This window comes from Drosophila hydei, unplaced genomic scaffold (genome assembly GCF_003285905.1).
Source record: "Drosophila hydei strain 15085-1641.00,03,60 unplaced genomic scaffold, DhydRS2 tig00000131-arrow-arrow-pilon, whole genome shotgun sequence".
NCBI classification, from domain to species: domain Eukaryota; kingdom Metazoa; phylum Arthropoda; class Insecta; order Diptera; family Drosophilidae; genus Drosophila; species Drosophila hydei.
Window position 1 is genome coordinate 486,514 of NW_022045671.1, and position 16,813 is coordinate 503,326.

At 40.7% G+C, this 16,813-nt stretch overlaps 3 protein-coding genes across 3 annotated transcripts in view; 2 read left to right on the plus strand and 1 right to left on the minus strand.

Moving 5' to 3' along the window:
* Positions 1-690, plus strand: part of LOC111596710 (centrosomal protein of 162 kDa) — a 30,861-nt gene extending 30,171 nt beyond the window's left edge. Inside the window, exons 6-7 of the mRNA XM_023311030.2 lie at positions 75-227; positions 286-690. Coding sequence (XP_023166798.2) covers positions 75-227; positions 286-411 — 279 coding nt within the window. The 3' untranslated portion in view covers positions 412-690. The remainder of the gene's footprint in view (positions 1-74; positions 228-285) is intronic.
* A 1,685-nt stretch (positions 691-2,375) lies between these two features.
* On the plus strand, positions 2,376-4,273 carry LOC111596714 (intersectin-1). The gene has a single exon (XM_023311035.2). The coding sequence runs from the start codon at positions 2,561-2,563 to the stop codon at positions 4,073-4,075; it is 1,515 nt and encodes a 504-aa protein (XP_023166803.1). The 5' UTR covers positions 2,376-2,560; the 3' UTR covers positions 4,076-4,273.
* Positions 4,274-5,575: 1,302 nt separating this feature from the next.
* Positions 5,576-13,105, minus strand: LOC111596709 (branched-chain-amino-acid aminotransferase, cytosolic). Its single transcript, XM_030223095.1, has 6 exons — positions 12,907-13,105; positions 7,471-7,890; positions 7,148-7,378; positions 6,782-7,088; positions 6,172-6,326; positions 5,576-6,081 (listed from the first exon to the last, which is right to left on the minus strand). Exons 1-6 carry the CDS (start codon positions 12,934-12,936, stop codon positions 5,893-5,895), a joined length of 1,332 nt encoding a protein of 443 aa, XP_030078955.1. The 5' UTR covers positions 12,937-13,105; the 3' UTR covers positions 5,576-5,892.
* Between the last annotated feature and the right edge of the window lie 3,708 nt (positions 13,106-16,813).

The window sequence follows — 16,813 nt, forward strand, 5'->3', positions numbered from 1 at the left end:
GCTAATCTGTCTCCGTCTCTTCCTCTCTCCCTCTCTTTCCCTTGCTCGATCGTTCTCTCTCGCTCCTTGTCTAGCTAAAGACGCTGCAGAGCGCCCACGAGCGGGAGCTGGCCTCGTGCAATGAAACGGTGCGCATTCTGCAGCAGCGCTTGAATGAGCGCGAGGAAGCGTTTGCCACGCAGAAGCGGCGCAAGGTGCCCGTCGATTACTATGCGCTAAAGGCAAAGGTAGTAGCTCCACACGGCACATACAGCTAGTCACATGTAAAACTGTTAACTCTTGCAGGTCTCGCTGCTGGAGCGTCGGCACTCGGAGCGTGAGGAGCGGCTGCACATGCTCGTCGAGGCGCTCAGCAAGGGACGACTGAATGGGGCACTCGAGGATCTGCTGCAGGAGAATAACAATAAGTAGCTGAGCATAGTTTAAGAAGCAGAAGCAGATCAGAACAGAGCTGATCAGAACACACAATTAACAGTTATCGATCATGTTATCGTTATCGCCATCGCCGACGCCGCCGCCGCCGCGGACGCTGTCGTGCAATTGAAAATTAAACAAATCGAAATTTGTTTAAACAAATTACATTTGTGTTAAATGTGTTAATGGAACAATTTTTTTTATAAAAAGTATTATGTATTACAATTGATCGATAGATCGATAACAGTTGCAGCCAAATTGAATTTACTATTTTTTTTTAGAGCTGAGGCTCAGTTAAGCTAAATAGATCTCAACTTAGGTGTAAGAAGTTGCCGAATCTTAACTAGAATATCCAGAATATATATATTTATATATATATATATATATATAGTTGCTGACATTTGGCATATACCCGAGTTTCCAAAGAATTCTAGTTAGATTTTATCAAAAAACCTATTGTTCAGTTTATAAACAGCAACAGCAAATTGTAGTTTGTATATATATAAATATATATATATATATATTATTTATTGTGAATCGTTGAATTCGGCGAAAGGAAAATTTGTGAATTTAAATTATTGTAAGTGAAGGCCCTCCGATCACTGCCCACTGCGCAGGTCCAAGGTCGACTTTGAGTACGATTACGATTACAACAAAATCCTTTAACACTAAACTTAAACTACAGTTCGTTCGAAATGTAACACGATACAGAAAGAGACAGCGCTAGAGCCAAGGAGCGAGCGAGCGAACGAACGCATAGATTTGAATGCGTAGAAGAAGTACGAATAGAGCATGAGATACTATATCATGCCAAATAACTCTATATACATAGGGCTCTCAAAAATTCTGCCAGTGAAAGTTGTTGCCGTCAGCAGTGCTGAAAAGCATTCGTTAAATGCCATTCGCTCCATCCACAAGTATCGAGTACTACGGGCCTTAAGAGCCAACAACAAATTGAATACGAAAACGTTTTCAGAGTTACACTTAAAAGTATTACAGTAGCAGTTGATATATAGATATATATATATATATATATATAGAACAGAGTATTACTCTTTGAAAGTATGTCCGTCATGAGTCGTGAGTCCGTCAATTCTATGTGTAGCGAAGTCAGTTTTTAAAGCCCAGCATATAATATAAAACTAACAATAAAACTATAACTAGACCTTCATTCGTACAATTGTTAGGTACAGGGTATTGTCGCAGTCGAGCATTGCCAGCAAGCGACCACTATCTTACTAGTCTCTAACTATGTTTGTGCAAGTGCTCAGCGTGCTATGCTGCATTCATCTAATTGTAAACACTTTCAAAAAGTTATTAACCGAACCAAACAACAAGAAGAAGAAGAAGAAGAATAATGTTTAAACTTCAAGTCAAATTGTCAAATTGTACAACTAAAAAAATTGAGTTTGAAATTATAAAACATAAAAAATACAAATAATAAAAGTATTTCAATAAGTATACTATAAGAAACTGTTTAGTATTATATTAAAATATTTATTTTATTTTAAAAACAATTTTTTATATTATTCTATTTTATTGAAATATTTTGTTCAGCTAACTTCAGATAATCAAGCTGTACGAATCTATTCGCATTCAGCTTGTTTGCAAACTGACTCCCTTGAATGTCGTCAGCTTTATCTGATCTGCTTACTATATCCCATATGACACTTTCGTACTTCGTAAGGCCCTTTCTAGGCGCTGCTCCATCTTTGAGTACTTCATTGGCCCGCACTGCCTGCACCTGTTTGCCTAGTTCTGCTGTAGCTTCTAGAGGCTGCCTTCTATCTTACCTCACCTGACTAGGCCCTTTACCTATAGTAATAAGTGAGGCAGTTGCTGTGCAGCTGAGAGCTTAAGCTTTCATGAGAGCACTTTCCAGCTTTAGGCCAGAGCAGTCTCAGCTGGGGCTTAGAGTTACCCTAGCACTAGACGTCAAGTGAAGGCGATTGGGCAAGCGTCCTAGGGTAGTCAGTTCGACAGTACGTTTTGTTCAGTTTCAATCACACAGCTAGGAGTTAGTCCGGATGAATCGGGAGTACGAGCTTCCACACTGAAAACAAAAACCAACAAAAACAAAAAACATAAATACGCAAAAGAAACATAAGAAACGCACATCTGAATACGAGAGATTATTGCTGGCATCATGGCTGAGGGTATGCGTCGAGGCAGACGCCGTCGCATTGAGCCGCCGCGCATTCAGTACGGCGCCTGGGATGATCCGCGCGTGTCGCTGTTTGCGACCGTGCCGCAGGAGCCGGTGGGCGACATGCTGGGTCGACTGAAGCCTTTGCCGCCGGATCAGCGTAATAGGACCTTGGATATGGATTCCTGCCCGCTGGTATTGGCGCCATCCAATTCGACAAATCGTCTCTTCCGCGAGGTCAAATACCAGGTGCAGCAGATAGCCGACGACCGCAACAAGAACTACCATCCCATACAGGAGCGGGAGCGGCAGTCGGCGATCATCGCCGGCATGGTGGCCGAGCACAATAATCGGGAGTTCGCTGAAGCGATGCGATCCAAGCAGCTGCAGGTCAACTCGCAGAGGCTGCGCGATCTCCAGATTGAAATCGATCGGGCCAAGACGACGTTGTGCGTGGTGGGCAAGCGCAACGAGAACATTATAAAAAAAGGCGCGGAGCGGGCAGAGGAGCGCCGGGAGGCACTCGAGCACTGGGAGCAGGTGCGCAAAGAGAAGCTGGCCGAGCAGCAAGCCCTGCAGGATAAGACGAAGGCATACAGTCAACAGCTGGTGGCCCAGATACATAAGTTGCAAGCGGAACGGGCGCAACGGCACATAACCGATCTGGAGGAGGGTCGTCAGAAGCGGCACAATGACGAAATGGCCCACGCCAACGATCTGAAGCAGAGCCTCGAGGATCGGTATAAGAAGCGAGGGGAGCTCAAGAAGATGCTCGATGACTTTTCGGCGCTGCAGCGCAGTATACGGGATGCGAATCCCATACAGCCGGATAAGCTCAACGTGATCCTGATGGAGGCCGTGGGCCCGGTCACTGCCAGCTTTAAACGGAACTCGATGCAACAGAAGCTGGACAAAATGGAGCGACGTCGTCTCATTAGCGACAAACTGTCCGAGCAGCTGCGCGAGATACGGGGCAAGAAGGATGCCCACGACAATATGCTCGCGGACATCTTGGTCTGCGAGCGGCAGGCGCGAGAGAAGAAGCGCGCACGCCAGGAGGTGCTGAACCGTCACAACCAGAAGCTGCAGGTGGCCAAGGATCTGATCAATCAGCGCAAGGAGAAGCAGTTCTATCGCGAAAAGGACGAGCTGCTCTTGAATACCATACACACGGATGCCACCAGCTTTATGCAGCGCCAATATCAGCAGGCCAGCGCCAGGGAAGCGGCCAGGCAGGAGCTCAATCTGAAGGGCACCGCTGACAGTGCCGTCGAAATAGCAAACAATGCACGACTCCGCGCCATTGCCGTCGAGGAGGACCGCATGCTCAAGAAGGCACTACAAGACATGGAGGATGAAATGGAGCGTCGCATCGACGAGGAACGCATGCGCGTGCTGCGCAGTCAGCCGCGAGAGATCATTGACGAGGTGCGGCCCTGCAAGCTGAGTCGCGCCGAGCGCTTCACCTTCAATCTACCAAAATGCACCAAAGACGAGGACACTCACACCCACTAACTAAATCAAGAGTCTGTCCATAAACTGATACAACTAGAAAAACGACTAGGATTAGGCTTAGGTAGCTAATTCAGGTAGCTGGTTCAACTGGTTCCGCGTTCACACTCCATAGTTCACAGAAATCGATACTCTAAGACTATAAATTATTTTGGCAGCTATTGCCGACTCACACACACATATGTATATATATATAGAAATATATATATTTGTTTTACGTGCAATCAAATTCTTTTTTTGCAGCGGATAAAAAGGGCCATCAGTCACAGGGCGACTATTTTACAAACTTCTTAATTTCTTAGTGCATACTTTTAGGCAGCATTGGCAGTTGACAAATGCAGAACAGTTACAGTTGTTTGTTTGATATGCCGCCTTTATATTTGATTGTCTTATACATATTTGCAAGCTGTTCAGGTTTATTATTTTCAATAATTATATATTGCTATAGTTGTATTTTATGCAGTTGATTTGTCAACTTCCTTCTACATTGAATATTTTGTTGCATACTTTTGCACCGCCTATTTAAAAGTGCTCGCTTACAAAAGCTGAGCAGCTATGCACAGTGTTTGGTTTCACAATTTGTTCGCTATATTTTTAACTTAAAAATTTTGACAATCACAATTCCATTGCATACTTTTGCGCGCAGCTAAAAATTCAATAAGCCGAGTTAAACTGACGAACGCTGAAATTTTGAAAACTGCAAATTTTCAAAATTGTTGTATATATTTCTAATTACTAAATTATAAAATTACAATAAAGCACAGTCATTTTGGTTTTTTTTCGCTCTTGGGCGTTGTTTTTATATTTATATTTATTTTTGTTATTTTTTGTTTATTTTTTTTTTGTTTTTGATTTATGCCTCGACTTGTATGATTAGATTTAGTTTTCGTATACATATGCATAGGTAGGTGTGTATACATAACTTGCCTAACAGCTAGATTCAATAGTTTAGTCACAGCTTGCTCTGCAGCACATCTGGGGCTGCTCTTACCTCCAATATAACGGTTAAGCCATTATTGACAAAAAAAAAAAAACATAAAATACATTCCAGAAATGCGTCTTTTGTTCAACTCGGACTCAATTCTGGCTACTTACTAACTAATAAATGCATTTGCCTCCGGTACGTTTCCAAAATTAATTTGTTTTTGTTTGAGTTTTTTTTTTGTTTTCTTTTTTTTCGATTTAGTTTTTGGCAGTTCCTGAACTTAACTTTGGCCATGTTTTTTTTTTTTGTTTTCTTTTCGTATTTTCTTTCGTTTTTTTTTTTTATTATTTATATTAAATTTGGAAGTAAAAGCATTCGCAAATCTTAAAACATTTCATTCTACCATAAATTGCTTTGTCTCCTAACTGATCTGAGCTGTATAAAGTAAATGCATGACAAAAAATCTGTATATATATATATATAAATATATATATATATACATGTGTACAATCAAAACAAAAACAAAAAAAAAGTGGGGGTGCATAAATAAATTATGAATAAAAAAATTAAATGTGCGACTTATGGGAAAATGATAGACATAGATATAGATAGATATAGATATAGATATGGTATATAGTAACTATATAGCCATGGGTGCAAAGCCCGGCCCTTAACTTAACTGTAGATATATATATATAACTGTGTATATATATAGATATGTATTATGTATGCGTTTTACGTATAGATCGAATGCCTTCGCGCACTCCTTAAATGCAAGAAACGAACAAAATTCGAGCACATCGTCAGCCCAGAAGTAAGTTTCGGAACTATAGCCTACTAATACACAACTCGTGCTGATCCGGTGGTTGTTGGGCTTCATTGAAGTATTTGTTGGTTAGTCAATCACCATGGACCAGGGGTGATCCACCTTGCCGTACTGTATGTCCGTCAGGGTCTCGCGTATCAGCTCATGGATGGGCTTCTCCTGCTCCATGGTGGGTATATACAGATCCGTGCCCATGTAGTTGATCCGATTGATGGGGCTGACGACGCAGGCGGTGCCAGTGCCGAACAGTTCCAGCAGCTGAATGGAATCAAAGCGAATCGAATCGAATCGAATCGAGTCGAGTGTGATCAGTATGCGAATCGAACCTTTAACGTGCTCTCTACTTACGCGTCCCTGGTTGAGCAGATCCGTGACCATGGCCATGGTAATGATGCCCTCGCGCACCTTGAACTTGCCCCACTGCTTGGTCATGGACAGGATCGAGTCGCGCGTAATGCCGGGCAGTATGAGACCGTTCAGCGGCGGTGTTATCAGTTCTTGTTCTGAAATCGATCAGACAGAAAAATCGAATTTACAAATTAATTTAAAAAAAATTAAAAATTATATGGAAATCTGTATTGGCTCTGAAAAACTCTCGAGTCAATATGCAGCTAGTGCAGAAAAAGTTCAGTGTTGGAAAACGTCAGCCGAACAAGTTGTGAAGAGTGGAAGATTTATCTTCTGGAATCCATTTCTATGACTACCAAGTAGAGCTTAGTAGAACTTAGACAATATTTCAGTGTTGGAAAACGTATTAAAGTGAACGTGCAAAAAGTTATATGAAGAAGTACAAAATTTGAAAGAAGTTTTCCAAGACGGCCTCGAGTCATTGACGTAGGAGAAAGCAAAAGATTTGGATGAGGTATTCCAAGACAGCCTCGAGTCATGGACAGAGCCAATGCTGAAGAGCCGCGAGTTAAGTGTTGCAAAACGCTGTTTTGCGTAGGCTTTAGCTCACCTCCTTGCTCGTTGACATAGAACATGAAGATGTTCATGGTGCCCACCTCGGTGAGCTGATGATCCTCGCCGTAGAGCCAGAGCACCTGCTGGAGGCCGCGTGCGGCCGCCTCCTTTTGTACGTTGATGGTGGGTGCATAGTTGGAGCCCATTTTGCGGTTGCCGACGCCGCCGGGCCAGGCGCGTGTGTAGCGGGGATCGGCCAGCAGGGAGACAGCGCCATTGCTGCCAGTCTTGAAGTAGCTGCCCACCGGGCTGAGTATGGAGTAGAGCAGCGCCGAGTCGGATGAGGCGACGCCTAACGTGGGCTGCAATGGGATGGAAAGGTCAATGGAGCTCCAAGCTGAGCCTGCGACTCGGGACTCACATCGATGCCGATCAAGGTGGGTCGGATATAGAGGCTGGCGGCATCTGTGTGGGGCACCCACTCGGAGTCGATGGAGAGCAGACGGGCGAGGCACTTGACGAACTCCTTGCCCTCGAAGGTGGGCAAGCCGGACCGCTGGGCGGCCAGGTTCATGCGGGCCATATTCATGTCCGGCCGGAAGATGCGTATCTTGCCGTCCAAGCCGCGGTACGCCTTCATGCCCTCAAAGAGCTGCAACGATGTGAGAAGCCAATCAGCTGGGATGACATTCGATGTGGATGATGATGCAGATGCAAATGATGGAGCCTAGCGAATCCACTCACCTCGACCGCATAGTGCAGCACCTTGGCCGCTGGGTGCATGACTAGATTCTCCAGCGGCGTTATCTCCGGCTTCTGCCAGCCGCCCAGACTCTTGTGGTAATAGATCTTGAGCATGTGATCTGTGAACAGCTTGCCAAAGCCGAGCTCCTCGTCGTTGTCCGGCTTCGGCTGCAGCTGCTGGGGCGTGGCCAGGCGCACAGCCAGCTGCGACGCCTTGAACTGCTGACCCAGATCCTTGTCATGCTTGATCGGCTCCGGGGCATGTGTGTACTCTGTGTTGACCGAGGCGCTGATCTCGAAGTCGGCCGAGACATTGCTCTTCTCTTGCTGCTGCTGTGCCGTCTTCAGCGACTGATTGCTGCACAGCCTGATCGACTGCTCGATGAAGCGGATCAAGCGATGCTGATTGCGGAATATATCCTGCAAACATAATCAAGGTGTCACACTTGGTTATTATGGAATCGATATTCACATATATATCTATATCTATATCTATATCTATATCTATATCTATATCTATATCTATATCTATATCTATATCTATGTCTATATATATCTATATAAATTAGAAACAATTTTCCATGAAATGCTAAGCTCGGCTGAAAGTGAGCTGGATCTAAAATTATAATTGATTTACACCTGCTTTGGGGCAGACAGCGAAATTGTATGCTAATTGAGTTAGACCCGAAATTTGGCGCATGGGCGGGAATTACGAATGCGAGTTGGCCTCAGCTGCGAACTCCATTTGCATAGCAGAAGCCGATCGAGGGCTGATCGAAGAGCGTAGAGCAAAGCGAAGGAAGGGGCAGGGCAGAGGCAGAGACGGCTCAAGCTACATATAATACAATATAATATACGATATGTACATATAAATACATTATATATATATACATATATATATATTTATATAGTCGTTCAACAACCTCGCTAAGAACTCAGCTCTCACATATAGATTTATATATATACAGATTTATTTATATATCTAGGCATGTCTAGCAGTGCGTACTAAAATGGGCCATGGGCAGCTCTAATTCATAGTGCCAAATGCACTGAGCTCCAATTTGAATAAACTACACAAAAGTCAGGTTGAAAATTGACTCTTAACGAATTCCAGGTATTAGCATCTCATTACAGTGGGATCGGGGCACACGCGTGCCTTATAGTCTGATTAGCTACAGCATTGAGGCGACGCATAATACTTAACGTCGAATGCTAGCTGAGAATTGCAGAGAAGAGTGCTCGACTAATGTTGCGTAAGAAGAAGAAGAAGAAAAAGAAGAAGGAGAAGAGAAATGGAGTTAAGTTTTATTTTGATTTGCTTCGTAGACTTCAAACTATATTCGATTTTTGCAGTATATATATAATAAAAAAATATATATATATATATATATATATATATATATATATATATATATATATATATATATATATATATATATATATATCAGAGCTGAGATGTATTTGAGTCATATATAGAATCGAGTATATATATATATATATATCTGCGTAAGGCAATCAGTTAAGTCCCTTTATCTACATCATGCAGCTGCTCTCGAGTTGTCTTCTTCTTCTTCTTGCACTACTCGAGTCTTCTTCTTCTGCTAACACTACCCTTAGCCTTAGCTTATAACTGACAAATTCTAATCTGAATAATAGATTTTGAGCTACGCAGAAATCGCTTGGTCATGATATTATGAGAGATCTACAAAAGTATTTGTAGCCGTCATAACAAATTGCTATTTTGTCGAAAGAGGTCAAAATTCGTAGTATACGAATAGTATACGGAGACCCCAGCTTAAATAGTGCCCAATAACAGATTCTAATCGTCTGCCAATCATCGGCCGATTCCCCCAGCGCGTTACATTTATGATGAAATAGTTGAGTTTGGTGTCTTCATGCCGGAAAACCGAAAATATTTAAATAAAGCGAATCGAGAAGTACACACATATATATATATATAGTAATATCTGCTGAACAGCGAAAAACTGAGTAACTCAGCCGGCGCATTGCATCAGCCACAGTAGTTCGAAAATATTGAGAAGAGAAAAACTAGTTCAAGCACAAACCAAAAAGCAAACGCGCGTTTGCTTTGAGGCCCGAATCGGAGCCGGATTGTCTAGCATATAGTTATATATATATATATATGTATATGCATATGTGTGTGTGCGTGTGCGTATGTCTATATCATATCAAAGCTCAGTTGAGGAGCACAGCGATGGGTCTAGTCTGGCGGGGAGCGTGCTTGGGGCATTAACAGGTGAGCGTGCGTCGCTGGCTTATCATAAAGCAAATCCCCAGAGATAAGCCCTATGCATCGAGTGCATTAAAAATATATGTGTTTTTTTTCTCCTCTCTTTTCGGCTAGTTGTCCAAACTTCATGTCAGCCAAAACTAGACGAAAACTATTTTTTTATAATTCCTTAAAAATAAATCAGCAGAAGAATCCAAATTGCAAAAAGTCCCAAGCTGAGTCGCGACACGCTCAAGTTCATTGATCACAGCTAAAGCTGCTCAAAATTATTTTCTAATAAATCAAAATTATTTTCAAAATATTTCCACAGTTCGCAAATTCGAAAGTGATTCAAATTAGCATAAATATAATTATGGTTGAAAGACATTCGTTGAGTATAATTTTGGCTTGATAAGTCGCAATCAGGAACTATCAGTTCTTAAGTGAATCCATTTGATATATTCATATGTTTAATTTCTAGTTATATTTAACATCTAGTTAACCATGCAAATTTGAAATGCCGTTAAACTTAACGAAACTCGTGTAGAGTCCAAGCTCAAGGCTTGAGGCATTTTGATGCAGATTTTATTCAAGTAAAATCTGATTTCTAATGCTGAGAGATAAAAGATTCATAATTTATTTAGCTATATATAAGATGACTCTTGTTTTTTTTTATTTTTAAGCCACTAGGCAAACTTGTATAAGTTAGATATAGTTTTTCAATTTACTTTTAGCCACTTGGCATAGTTTTTATTAAACATTTTTGGTGGTGGGCAAACCTTTTAAAAAAAAAAAAGTTGCTAAAAAGAAAGGAAACAACCTTATTTCACAGGTTGGGATCCATAGTACTCCTTTTCTTATCAGTGGCTTCGGCACATGTCACCGACTACTCGCGTGCCAAGTACATTCCCATCATCGACGGCGAAATCTTGATATGGGAAGAATACGCCTACGTTAGGCACTCGGCAAACCTCTCAGAATACGTGCGAATTGTGGAAGAAACGGTCAAATTAATTGACATGTTCCCGCTATCCCACATGAAAAAACTTCTGAGTGTGGACACGGTACATCTACAAGACCTATTGGAGGCGTTAGGCACGCATCATAGAGTCGCCAGAAGTTTAGATTTCCTAGGGTCCATACTGAAGGTTGTGGCGGGTACACCTGATGCCAGGGATTTAGAGCAGACTAGATTTACTGAAAGGCAGCTAGTAAATGCCAACAATAGACAGATAGAAATAAACACTAGAGTTCAAGACCAGCTTAACCAGTTGACATTCACTGTCAATAAGATTCTCAAGATAGCCAAAAACTCACAAGTTGACACTAGCCATTTATTCGAGACACTATTGTCTAGAAATAGAATGCTGGTAATGGAGTTGCAAAATTTAATGCTTGCTATTACTCTTGCAAAGGCTAACATTGTTAGCCCAAACATTTTGGACCACTCAGATTTGAAATCAATTTGGCTAGAGGAACCCACCAACACTCCCATAGGAGATCTTATGTCCGTTGCGTCCGTAAAAGTCCTTCAATCCATTAACACTATACATTTTATAATTAAATTCCCAAAGATTAAACAAGCTTGCAGAAAAATTACGATTTATCCTGTCATTCACAAGAATTTCATATTGCGATTGCCTGACAACATCATAGCCGAATGCGATGGAAAAACCCACACACTGCAGAGTTGCACCGCTTCACCTGGAGCCACCTTTTGTCGTCTGGCATTAGAGAGTTCATGTGCCAAAGAGCTCCATGCAGGTGGCACGGCACACTGTGAAATCCAGCCGAGCAACCTGGAAATAATCACCCACGTAGATGATGGAATCATCATTCTTAACGACGGGTTCGCAAGGATCCAGGTGGATAACGGCACTGAAATCCAAGTACACGGCACGCATCTCATTACGTTCGGGGACCGAGTCGCGATCAACGGGACTCTGTTTTACAACCACAACAACGTACGCAATAGAGTCCCGGGCATTGCCAACTCTCCCTTGCTGAACATCACTGCCAGCCAAGATGTCCTCAGCCTCCCTTATCTTCATCGTTTAAATGAACGTAATTTGGAGGAGATACAGCAATTCAAGAAAGACGCCGGAACTGATCAAGCTTATCGTGTGGCATTCATCATTGGAGCTATATGCTGTGCTTTAATCTACATTGGCCTCACCCTTTGGCGGTTCATCGACGCAAGGAAGTCTGCGAAGCAATTACGAGAAGTCGTCGCCGGAATTGGGTCGGCCGAGGGCGGCCTTACACTTGAAGGGGGAGTAGTTAACACATAACATTTAATATAGGGTATTTCATAAGTTTATAATCAACCCTCGCTATCGCGTGTTTCGTAAGTTAAGAAACAGCCCTCGCAATTGCGACACTGCATACTTTGTATCAGCGCGCTATAACTGCAATGGTCAGCGGCGGTAACCAGATACTTTTGTTTACTGCAAGAGTTTCCGTTATTGCCTAAGATTGCTGAGTCGGCTTGCCGACCATGACATTGTGGTGTGATGCGAGTTTTGGCTTAGCTTAAGTGAAATATTCTATGTAGCTAAAAATCAGTTTTGTATTGAAGTTTGAAGAATAAACTCGCACTACTCCGGCACACCGCCGTAATCAAATTGTTATATTTCTGATCATTGCTGAGCCACAAGGCCAGTTAATAGAAAAGGGGGTGAAGTCAAACCCTCCAACATAATCATCATAAGAAGATTATAATTACCCGATCAACGCTGGACCTGCCACCGACGCCTAGCTCATCGCTGGACCAGCAACTTATTGATTAAGACTATAAATACCCGATCAACGCTGGACCTGCCACCGACGCCTAGTTCATCGCTGGACCAGCAACATATTAATTTATATAAATAGAAGCTATATAGCTAGTAAGAAATCAGTTTTGAGAGCAGAGTAAGTTATTTGGCTGGCTCTTGTTTAAGTCAAAGTTTCCATATCCAAATTCCATAAATATTTATTAGTGGAGCACCTGTTTGGGGACAGCGCACCTGTTGTTAATTTGTATTTGTGAAGTGTCTGCTAGACGCAAGCTGGAATAATGTTTCTCTTGTATTCCAGTTGTTTCTAGGCAGTTTTTTTTTTATTAAACCTTTGACTTTAACAATCACTAAAAGTGAATTCGACTTTTTTTTAATTTTTTTTGCTTGAAAAGATTGTAGCTTATTAAATAATATATTTTTACCAACCTTTGCATTTATGGCCATTTTGGTAGTCATTTTCGAAGGCGTTCAAACTTAACGCCGAAGCGCGCGAAAGTTGTTTAAAAACAAAAACAAAACCAAAACAAAACAAAATAAATAATAGGAAAAGCTTAACGCACTTTTCCGGCACGCACGCACACGCGACTTATAAATATAATATATGTATATATATAGTTATTTGTAATTATCTGAATATTTTTGCTTAATAACTTTTTGCACGTTTTGCACTTTTTCACCAAAAGTTTTGGGGCTAAACTTTGTCAAAAGGGAGCATAAATTTGAAGCATGGACAACAAATGAATATATATATATATATTGTGAACGCCTGGTCTATATTGTTTTTTTTTTTCTTGATTTGAATATTGTGATTATATATTTATAAATATATATATTTTTGTATATTCTGGTCGTACGATACGTATGCACAACACAGAGTCTCTGCAAGAACTGAGCTCCTGCCGCTGTGCGCGCCTCTATGTATAGGCAGAGCAGAAGCGCTCGTGACGGCGATGGCGACGGCAACGGCGACAGCGAAGTCGACAAACAAAAACAACAACAGTCGACGTCAGCAGCAATGAGCGAGAGTATTGCGTTTACCGTTCAAATGCGGCCGGCAGCCATTTTTAAGAGCATAGCAATTCGCTCAGCTAGCGGCCAAGGGAGACAACATAATTTAACGAAGACAGAGAGGCGCGGCGAGGCTAGGCGAAGCAGCAGCCACACACCTCTACCACCACGTACTTATTTGGACGCAGCATTTGTAGCTTTGCGGCGACTAAAAAACTGAACGACAGATCGTCAAAACGACTGAACTCAAATTCGTTTTTTTCTTCTTGCCAACAACGAACTTTTTTTTGGCTGTTTGTCTTCTATTTGTTTTAACTTTTTATTTCGTTTCGATTAGCAACAACAAATCGTCGCAATTTTGGTTAGGTTTTTGTCTGCTCTACTGCTTCTTCTCCTCTGGTTTCTTTTTTCGAAATATTGCTGTTTTGCTTTTGGTGATTTCTTTTTACTTTTTAAATTCTCATTTGATTTTTTTTCGGCTTTTTGTCGAATTGCTTTGTTCGCCTGTGATGTGAGTACTTTTTCAATAGGCATTGTATCTCTAGATTTATTTGTGTGTATATCAGAATATATCTATATATAACTCTTTAAATAATAATATAAATCAAACTTGTGACTCGCTTAAGTTTTTGCGTGATTAAAGTTTCCCCAATTTAAACAAATACAAGCAGATATATATACATATATGTATATTTATATATATCAAATGAGTTATTACGTATTATCTTAGCTAACTGATACGAGCTGAAATTGCGAAAGGATGAGCCAATGATTCATGGCCTCTGCTGGCGGTGAATGACGAATGAAGAATACCCTACTCCCAGCCAGGTTGATGGTTCCATACTTCTCTGTATGGCTAAAGCCCTTATTACGAGAAATTACTACAATTAAGTTTAGAAAAATTTATAATTTTTGAAATTTTAGTCTGAATAAATTCAATAAAATTCTAGAAATCAGATATTTTAGATGAATGCAACAATTAAAATCTTATTCATATTTCCAGGAAATTTGTATAAAATATTTCAAGTTTTCATGCCCAATCACTATGCGATATGAAACAATATTGGTGATAAACAACTTGTTTCTAAATACGCAATTTCCGAAACGAACAAAAAAAAAACAAATACTTTCAAATCATTTCAAAGAACTCGCTCGAGTACGAATGTACCTATGCAGATATAATTATATATATACACATAGTTTGCTATCATGTGTTGGTATTGCTCTATGGCGCCATATGCTTAGTATGTATTGTATCTTAAAACGCATTAGATGGGCAAATACAAACTATGCGGCTCTGACGCATACTCGCTTCCTTCCAGTCTATGCTGCTTCTTGAATTTTAGCAATATTTTTCTACCTGAAGACACACACACTCTGTCAACACAAACATCCAGATTGACGGACGTATATATACATATATAAGCATATATTTATTTCATTTTTATCATATTAGAAAAAAACCATTTATGTCATTGCGCTTATCTGTCACCTGGACAACATGATGTGCACATTTTGTTGTTTTTTCCTGGCGGTAATTTTTATTTTTGGTTTGGCTTGGTTTTTTTCTGCCTTGCTTAATTTCCCACTGAAACAACAACAATTTCCTGGAAAAGTGGAGAGGTGCTAACCCAATGCTAGATGTCATGCCTTAATGCGTGTATTAGCTGATGTAATATATCGGCGTCAATATCATCAGCATCATAATTGCTGATAAGCGGCATCAGTTTTTCCCCCCTCCCCACCCATATCAATTTACGAGATCTTTCCATTATATGCTCGTGTGTTCCTTAAGAGTCACAACTCTTTTACAACGCTCTTTGCTCCTTGCTCTTTGCACTCTCTTGCTGGCTCGTTCGCTCGCGCGCTCTCTTCGCTGTTACATGTGGGCTGCTTAGCAAACATTCCTGCCATCTCATTCCCTCCCTTCCGTTCCCACTGCTTTGCTGCTCGTCAAGCAGCTTATCGCGATCACGCGATGCGAATACACGCACACACATGCGAGCTCACACGCATTCTGTTTGCATGTATTTCCAATGTCAATGTACTGGCCCGCTTGACTCAATGAATCGCTGGATATGCCCAGAACATCATGTAATATGTAATCGTGTACATGTGCGCTCGTGTCTGTGTGTGTGTGTGTGTAGCCTCTCGCAGTGGGTCAGTGTTCTGTGACCTTCGGGCTAGGCGGGCCACCGTGTCAAGGATGGCTACACACAACACAACTTGGGCATCTTGTAAACAAGTTAGCAAATCTTGATGATGGCCCAATCATTTAGTAAACAACAAGTGGTCAGCCCTTTGGCTTTGCTCGTGCCACTAAGTAACCTAAGTACTTACCCCAAAAATGCTGTTAACTGTTAATTATCGTCTCAATAGTAAATCATTAATTGTAATAAAGTATCACACGCACGTACTAAATGCCATATCTATACTTTCCTGCTTCCTGTCACTGCTCAAGTAGCGTACAGATAGGAAGAACACACTCTATATACATACATACATACATATATATATTAATATATATATAGCTCAATATTCCTAATCTTATTTCTACAGTTCATCTAATATAACGAAAGCAATTCAGTCATACAAAAATATTGAAACAGTTAGTTAACATCATATCAATATGTAATATAAAATTTTAATTATTTTATTTTCGACTTGACAATAAAAAAAGAAGACTATTTTAAGACATTATCATCTGGTGCATATGTAAATGCTACGATCTGATGTCAGGGGGCGTTTCAATCAAATTAAATTAAATTCGAAATACGTAAGTAAACAGAATAATCAAGAGCACGAAAAAAAAGATGCAGATCAAAAAACTGAGAAAACCAGACGACCTCGGAATGCCCTAATAAATGATTTTGATAATGATAGTAATAAAGATAAGGCTTAAGATAAATCATTAATATTATTAACTAATATGTATGCTAATGCTAATGCTAATGCTAATGCCAATGCTAATGCTAATGCTAATGTCAATGCTAATGCTACTGCTATTGCTAATGCTAATGCTAATGCTAATGCTAATGCTAATGCTAATGCTAATGCTAATGCTAATGCTAATGCTAATGCTAATGCCAATGCTAATGCTAATAATGCAATACTAATACTTAATGCTATAGGCAATGACTATTATGATTCTAATTCGAATACTAATGATATTCATAATGATAATGATAATGATAATGCCAATGATAATGAGAATCATAATAGAAATAACGATGAAGTGAAATGAATTCTACGAATAAACAGGGAAATCATATAGACTTCAAATATAAAATGGTTTCACTCGAAAATTAGACTTTTCTCTTTTAAC